Here is an 8821-nt window from a genome sequence, read left to right on the forward strand (position 1 = left end):
ACAAAAAAATAACCATTTTTAAATTCTCAAAGCTATTTTTGACAAACTTTGGCATTTTGTGGTTAAACTGCTACTTTCAGGGGATTTTTTTCTGATGTGGAAGTAAGGCTGCAACTAACGGCTATTTTAGTAATCAATTATTCTGACAATTATTAGAAAAAATTGCTACATTCTGCTTAAATATTTGTTTACACAATATTAAAATATGTTGGATATCAAAAAGCAAATTAAATTCCTTTTGTAAATAACATTTTATTGATGTAACTTGATCATTTGTAGCAAAGGAAGCATCAGCAGCTAAATAAATACTGTCAGCATCTTTATTTTTTATTAATTGCTTAATCTAAAATGTCAAAAGAAGTCGACACTTTAATGGTTGCAAAAGATGATCAATATATTCTTATTTGAACCAGGTGAAGCTACAAATGGAAACAAACATATTTACAGAAAAAACTATCTCTTAAATGTAAAAATTTTGAATTTTTTTTTGCACATTTGCCTTAATTACTGCCCTGAGTTCGTATACTCCAGTTAACGATTAACTGACTATTGAATTAGTTCACGAATAATCGATTTATCAATTAAGTAATTGTTCAGTAAAATTAAATTCCAGTTTATTGCATAGCGCTTAATGTGATTTATAATTCGGGTGAAAGGTTCGTATTTACACAGCTTCTTAAACGCACAGTCTTTGATATTTTTTAATGCTTAGTTCTGATATAATACACACATTTTTGTTAAACTTTACAACATGAAAACACATCATCAGGCTCAGACATTGCAGTACTTGGCTCAGGTAGCAGTCGATGCGCCACGCGGACATCGGAGGGAAACTTCCGGATTAGCATAGCAGTACGGTTGAGTCAACCCAGCCAAGATGGAAGCCGGGGTAGACGGGCTCGGTGAAGGTGGTGTGGAAGGTGTGGAGGAGAGTCCGGTCACCACAGGAGACCCTAAAGAAGGACAGCGACCCCGCCGTCCAGTCCAGGTAAACTCCTACTTTATTGGAGTTGGGTGTAACTGGAACAACGTCGTTCATGCTCCCATGCAGAATCCGGTAGCTGTTTCTGTTGCAGTTCAGGCCCCAGGAGACGTCATTGCGGCCCAACCAGCGGTCATCACCCTCTCCTTTCCTCAGCATCCGTCTGTAGGCCACACCGATGCAGACCCTCCCGACCCACTCCGTCTCCCAGTAGCAGCGCCCGGTCAGTCCCTCTGTGCACAACACCTGGGTCCAGTAGTCGAACCTGTCCGGGTGATCCGGATATGAGTTCTTGGTCCAGCGTGTTGCTTTCTGGTTTCCATTGGAAAGAGAAAGATCCCTGTGGGCTGTGTTTGGGTCCAGGGTCAACTTCTTAAGGTCTGATTGGAAAATAAGGCAGAAAGAATTAATCATTTAGAAGAGTCAAGCAAAAAAATAATCAAATATGTTGGCTACCTACATTTCCTCGGACCAGGTTGGATCCTGGATTCGCCACATTGCTCCACACTAAAACAGATTGCTAAATGTTATCTTGGTGCTTTTGGGTTAGGAGCGGAGGTGGGTAGAGTAACCAAAAATTGTACTCAAGTAAGAAGAGTAGTGATACTTCAACATATTTTTACTCAACTTAAAGTAAAAGTAGCTTCCAAAACAAATGACTCAAGTAAGATTAAAAAAGGATTTGGTAAATAGTCTATTCAAGTACCGAGTCACTCATCAAATTATCAATCATTTAATATTTAAAAATTACATAACTGCCTTGACTATTAGTTTAGGTGGTTGGTAGTTGGCACTTTTTCCATTCTAATTAACAATTGTTAACAATGTTAATTATCAAAAATACTTAATTATTAACAACTGTTAATTGGAATTAACATTTAATAATTGTTAACTAACAATTTACATTTCTTAATTAGAATGGAAAGAGTGCCAACCAAAAAATGCTCGCCACCCACTAACAGTTAATTGTTAATTAATCATTAACAATTAATGATTGTCATCAGATCGGAGTGAATCTTTACATTTGTTTTTGGTTGTAGAAGGATTGATATGAATATTCCTCTGTAACTGCATCATGTCTGGGTTTTCTTTTTGTTGTTGTTCTGTTGTGTCTTTTATTTATGTTTTGTTGCAAACATGTCTTGGTTGTTAATTAATTAATAATTGTTAATTAATCATTAACAATTAACTGTTAATTAATTGTTACTTAATTAACTGTCAATTGTCAATTGTACCATCCTTCCATCCATCCATCCATTTTCTTACACCCTTCTCTCTTAGTGGGGTCAGGAGGGTTGCTGGTGCCTATCTCCAGCTATCATTGTTAATTTGTACCATTAATTAAAAATGTATTCATTGTTAACTAACTATTAGTTAACAACAGTTAACATTAATTACATAAATATGTAAAGCATCATTTTGTTTGTTACGGTAATTACCAATTTTGTGAAGCATATAAAATTGATAAAGCAATTTTGTTTGCTTCATCAGACAAAATTTATATACAAAACACTTTATGATCATAAAATGTGAATAGATTACAAGTTTATGAACATATTTGCAAAGAGCCAAATGTAAAGTTTTTGACTGATTCCTGGCAGACTGATGCTTTCTTACCTGAGTGTCTGCAGTGTGCAGCGAGGGTCCTCCAGCAGAGCTGAAAGCAGCATCAGCCCAGAGTTTCCTGGATGGTTGTAGCTCAAGTCAAGCTCTTTCAGGTGGGATGAATTCAATGCAGATGCCAGGAATGTGCAGCCCTCTTCTGTCACTCTGCATCCTGACAAACTTTGACAAAATTATATTTAATCAAATTGACCCGTACAGCAAAAACGGCAGCGACAGAGAGCCACTTCTTTACTGAGGAAGTATTGCATGTTTTACCGAAGTTGCTCCAGTTTGCAGTACGAACTCCCCAGTCCAGTCGAGAACGTTCTAACTCCATCGTCCTGAAAGTCATTGTCGGTAAGATCCAGGACTTTTAGGCGGCAGCAGGAGGAGCTGATGACTGATGCTATAGTAACCGAGCTGTTCTCTGTTAGGCTGCAGCTTCTTAGTCTAAGCAAACAAAAAAATACAAGGACAAAAGATAAACCCACATGTAGTGTCACTTGCATTTATCTGTGGAGCAGACATGTTGGATTTCGACCTCAGTGTCTCCAGTTGGCTGTTCTTTAGCCCGTCAGAGAGTTGCTTCAGTCCTGCGTCTGTCAGGTTGTTGTTGCTCAGGTCCAGCTCTCTGAGTTGGGATGAGCTGATGCCACTGGCCAGGTTTTCACAGCACATCGCCGTGAGGTTGCATGCTTTCAAACTAGACCAGGAAAACAAATGTGTGACATGTGAAAACTGTGCCAAACTGTCCGTATTTGACAACATAGTAGCTAGATAAATAATAACTTGACTGACAGAAACTCTACGGTAAGTTCAATCCAGAAAAAAACAACTGCAGTCACGCTGAGTACTGGGATTCTTCAAGGTTGTGTGCTTGGCCCATCGCTGTTCACACTCTTAAGACACAACTGTGCATCCAGATTGAAGGAAAAACTGATCATTAACTGCAGAAAGTTTGCATTCACTTTTAAAATCTGGCACTCTGCTTAACTAAGCACTGGTGCTCCTCAGGGAGATGTGCTTAGTCCATTATTTTTCACTATATATACTTTTTAGGAATAGGTTTGTTTCAGTTTTGCTGTAATACACAAACAGCCTCCCATCGTTTTTGGAGTCTCTTGAGTTTGTTTACTTTGTCAGCCATATTGCCTGGACACCATCATGTCCGATGTTAACAAGTGAAGCCTAGGGATTCCTCAGGGGTGTGTGCTTAGGCCTCTAGTTTTTCTGTGAGCTCATAAAGTTTGCTAATGGTACACAAGTGTCAGGATTATAAAGATCTTGCAAAGCAGTTTTCTATCCATTCTATGTAAAAGTATAGTTATTTCTAAAGCATTTATAGCTTTTAGGTACCACAATTGCATGCATTAAAGTGAGTGTTTGGAAAGTCTTAATCTGAGCTAGAAAGAGTCGTACCAAAGGACTTACTTTGCCACTTGGACTGTTTTCACAACAGGCATTAGTCTCAGGAGCCCCTCTTCTGACCTCTTGTAGTTACTCAGATCAAACACATTGAGCTCTTCTTCTGAGGTCAGCAATACAAAGATCAGTGTGGCCCACTGGGCAGGTGAAAGGGTAGCTTGGTTCAAAATGCCTGAGCTGAAGATCTCCTGAACTTCCTCCACAAGAGAGTGGTCATTCAGCTCATTCAGACAGTGGAAGAGATTGAGGCACCTTTCAGGACACTGGCTGTCTCTGATCCTATCCTTTATGTGTTTAATGATTTCACTTCTGGTTCTTTGATGAGTTCTGTTGTTAGTCATTAGATGCTTCAGCAATGTTTGATTGGACTCCAGTGATAGACCCAAAAGGAAGCGCAGAAAGATGTCAAAATGCCCATTTTCACACCGCAGTGCCTTTTCTACAGCTTCTTTGTAGAGGATGATCTCTGATGATTCTCTGGACATTAAACGGCGTGACACAGATGACTTCTTGACCAAAACGTTGTTGTTTTCGTTGTGGAACGTGAGGTAGACATACAGCGCTGCAAAGAACTCTTGAATGCTCAAATGCACAAAGCAGAACATCTTCTCTTCGCACACTGTCATCTCCTCGTTGAAGATCTGTGTGTAGACGTCTGAAAACATGGAGGCCTCTGTGACCTTGATGCCATTAAGGATGAGGTCACTCTCATAGAAGATTGGGTGACCCTTCTCCAGCTCTTTGAAAGCAAGTTTACCCAAAGCAAGGAGGTTAGTTCTCACACATTCAGTAGTGGAGTCTCTTCTTCTCGGCAGTCTTTTCTTCATTTTCTCCACATAGAGGGACAAGAAGTGGATGTACATCTGTGTGAGACTCCTCGGTGTCTCTTTGCTGTCTTTATTCGCCAGGTTCTTCTCAAGAACACTCGCCGCCATCCAGCAGAAGATCGGTAAGTGGCACATGATGTGAAGACTTCTGCAGGATTTCACATGTGCAATCACCCGATTTGCTACGGTTTTGTCGGTAATCTTTCTCCTGAAGTACTCTTCTTTCTGTGAGTCATTAAATCCCCGCACCTCGGTGACCAAGTCAATGTACTCAACTGGGATTTGAGCTGAAGCTACTGGTCGAGACGTGATCCAAACGAGAGCCCAGGGAAGCAGACTTCCCCTGATCAGGTTTGTGACAATCACAGAAACTGTACTTTGCTTTGTAACGTCTGACAATATTTCACTTTTCTGGAAGTCCAGCGACAGCCGACTCTCATCCAGGCCATCCAGGATGAAGAGGATTTTGCTTTCAGGCTCGTTAAAGATTTTTGTGTCTTTTATTTCAGGGAAAAACACATAGAGGAGCTCCACCAGACTAAAAGCAGTCTTTTTCATTAAATTCAGCTCTCGAAAGGAGAGGGAAAACACAAAATCTATCTCTGTGTTTGCCTTCTCCTCTGCCCAGTCGAGAGCAAACTTATTGGCTGATACGGTTTTTCCAATACCGGCGACTCCCCTGGTCACCACGGTTCTTATGTGCCGTCCGGGTTGACACTCAAACAGACGATTGCAGTGGATTAACTTGTCCTGGGGTGCACATCTCTTTGATGCAATCTCTATCTGTCTCACTTCGTGCTCTTTGTTAACCACACAACATCCGCCCTCGTTGATGTAGAGCTCCGTGTAGATCTGATTGAGAGACATCTTATTTGCATCCGTTCCAATCCCTTCATGCAAATGACTGAATTTCCTCCTCAGAGTCACTTTCACTTTCAGTTGGCATTGAGCTAATTTATCTGAGGAAAATGGCACAGGGTTATTAATTGTGTATTTTGGATGTTGCGCAACCATCTTGCGAGAAAGAGGAAGTACTTACTTTGGTTCTGCTCAGCATTGCAACCGTCTGCAACGTCTTGCTTCAGAGATTCTTTGAAGAGATAATTTGAATCTGCAGAACAAAATAAATACAGAATTAAGAGAAAACTTTAAAATACTAATCCAATTAAACCCCTGTATTGAGGTGTAGACAATATGACTTCAAGTATGCCTACCTTTGCCCATTGATATATTAATGTTAATGCTGCCAACGCTGGAGCCAATGATGGAAGGAGCCACCACATTGCTGCCGCCTTGAGCAGTGAAGCTGGGCTGGAAATGATGAATTTCAGCCTGAATTGAGGAAATTCCTAAAACGACACAGTGAATGATTAAACTCTAAACATTTAGTGACACTTTAGAGGTCTGTCGGCTCAAAGCGTCAAACAAATTCAGTAAATTCAGCATCTGGTGCGGAGGGCTTAATGAAAATGAATTTGCACATCCGTATCTGGTTTTCAAGTAAATATGCTTCTGCACAGATTTATTTTGGTCTTTCTCTTTGTTGCACATCGTCAAACAAATGCTAATCCCAGACAAAGGTGTCTTGAACAAATAAAAAAAGCTGTTTTTAAATCAATAATTCAAACCAACCTGGCTGCAAGTGCATCCTAAACTTGATAGCTGGTTTTGCTGATTTGGCATGCATTCTTCACTCTCATGTTTTAGAGACATTTTGGCTCAATCTTATTTGCAGTTATGTTTTAATTTCAGCATGAGAGGCATGTTAAAGATCACACCGTAGAGCGATGGTGCTGGTGCTTTTTCAGTAATATTTAGAAATTATTGAGTTAAAACAAGCTCCTATATGTTGCTGAAAGATTATCTATAAGTTAGTTTTGCTTTATTTAAAAAAACAAAAAACAAAAAAAAACTAGTGCAAATATTGAGATATTTGCATTAGAAGCCATACATACTTGGTAAGATTTTTTGCAGTGATTAGCTAGAGCCATGTTGTTTTGGATAACAATGAAATATGAAAACTTTAAATATTTTTCCTCCGGTTACTTTTATCTGATGATAAAATTTCTTTGGTGATCTGAAACATTTAAAAAACAATCAAAATCTTCAAGGAGACAGATACTTTTTCACTGCTGAGTCTACCTGAACCAATTTTATTTTTAAGAGTTACGTCATTCTGAGTCGTTTTTATTCGAAAACATCCATCCTTACCTCTAGAGTCTTTAATTGCTTCATCTTCAGCCTTTTGCTCCATGTTTTGCCACGTTTCTCATCCTTGTCTTGATTCTGTTAGCGAATACGTTTCACCTCCTCTGACACTATTTCAGTCGTTAAGTCACAAAGACAATCTGACAAACTACGAGTAAAGAGCAAGCAGCTTCCCTCCACAACATGAGTACAGACAAGTCTTAATGTTAACAGGGTAAAAGAGAAGCTTGGCAGCTTTAACAAAAACAATAGCTGATGTCTGTTTCTTACACCAATGTTTCCATGTAAAAGAGAGAACAAAACAGGAAGTGTTGAAATAGTTCGTCTGAGTAGTCTTCTGTGACTGAGGGGTAGAATGAGCAAACCACAGCACTTTCGTTTGCTAGAAAACGAAATCAAGTTCAGTAAACTACGCTTCAGTGTGGCGATTAGTTTACTGTACGAGCAATGAAGGAAAAGGAACTTTTATTCTTAAGTAAAAGTACAAATTCAGCCAAGTGAACCCAAAGCAGAAAGGGAAAGAAATCTGTGCAACGTGTGAATTCACAGGAACAGTTGTTAAAGATTTACAGTGAAGTCACTGATTTATTTCTGTTAGTGTCGCTTTAATTTAATTAAATATATAATTTGTTCTTTATCAATATCAGATAAAATGATTTTCAGAGGATAAATGAAGCAAAAACAAGGGTAAAAAATTGAGAATTAAAACTTGGAACAGAAAATTTTATTTTTTTCCATCTCATCTTTGCGCATTTATCAAATTGAAAATCTTTATTAAGTCATGATTGAACTGCAGTTGTCTGAGCGACTAATTTCAAGGTAAATTGTGAACATCACACGTTGTTCCAGGAGGGAAAGCACCAATTTAATATTGATGTTTGTTTTGTTTACCTTTAAGTGAGTTCATCCTTAAATGAACGGTTATAAAAATGTTCACGTGTTTTATTTCCCAGAGCCTAATCAAGCACTAGCATTTTGTGGAACTAGTTGAAGAAAATGCCATCCTAACATGAGATTACATTGCAACTAAAGATTAATTTAAAAGAACAATTTAAAGCAGTTTTATGAAAACAAAATGGGTTCCCATCAGTACTAACTGATGGGAACCCATTTTGTACAGCTGGGATGAAGGGAAGTCAGAGTCAATAAAGCCCTACTAGAAAGGATTTTTTTTTAAAGTAAAATAACCTGAGGAGCAAGAAGAGCATTTTTACTACAGATTCTATTTAATCAAGTTGGTCAAATTATTTAAATTACTGCATTAGAAAGATGTAATTCTTTTCTCCTTTAGTTGTTAAAGACTGTTTTCCAATCAGTGAAATTTTCCTTTAACACAGAATTTTAAAAAAGTGAAAGTTAATTCAGCAATCATGAAGCCAAACCCTTCCTCACTGCAATTCTGCAGCGTCGCCATCTGAACACACGGTGGCAGTAAAACTCAAGGTTTAATCATCTGGTTTTCTCTGCGTCTGTTGTGACAAACTGCAACCTTTGTCATATCAGGATAGTTTTGACTGTAACATCATCATTTTTCCCAAAGAAAGTTTCAGGGACGACCTGAAAAGAATGAGCTGAACAGATGGTAACGTTTAAAAAAAGAAAAGAAAGAGAGGGAGAGAGAGATGACAATAACCCCCCCAAAGGTCAATAATATTTTTTTCCCTACAAAAATTAGACTGTTTTGGTTTATTAAAATTTTTATCAACATAGTATGTCATTGAAGCGATAAAAATGAAAAAAAAAAAATATATATATATATATATATATGTGTGTG

General features: G+C 38.4%; 1 protein-coding gene across 1 annotated transcript; it reads right to left on the reverse strand.

The window, feature by feature from the left end:
* Positions 1-347: 347 nt before the first annotated feature.
* LOC103145143 (NACHT, LRR and PYD domains-containing protein 3-like) lies at positions 348-7346 on the reverse strand. The gene is made up of 9 exons (XM_007562451.2): positions 7051-7346; positions 6054-6188; positions 5879-5950; positions 4019-5798; positions 3129-3290; positions 2864-3037; positions 2600-2767; positions 1443-1489; positions 348-1362 (listed from the first exon to the last, which is right to left on the reverse strand). The coding sequence occupies exons 1-9, from the start codon at positions 7091-7093 to the stop codon at positions 842-844; spliced, it is 3102 nt and encodes a 1033-aa protein (XP_007562513.1). The 5' UTR covers positions 7094-7346; the 3' UTR covers positions 348-841.
* Between the last annotated feature and the right edge of the window lie 1475 nt (positions 7347-8821).

The sequence above is a fragment of the Poecilia formosa genome, unplaced genomic scaffold (assembly GCF_000485575.1).
Source record: "Poecilia formosa unplaced genomic scaffold, Poecilia_formosa-5.1.2 Scaffold136, whole genome shotgun sequence".
In the NCBI taxonomy this organism is placed as follows: Eukaryota; Metazoa; Chordata; class Actinopteri; order Cyprinodontiformes; family Poeciliidae; genus Poecilia; species Poecilia formosa.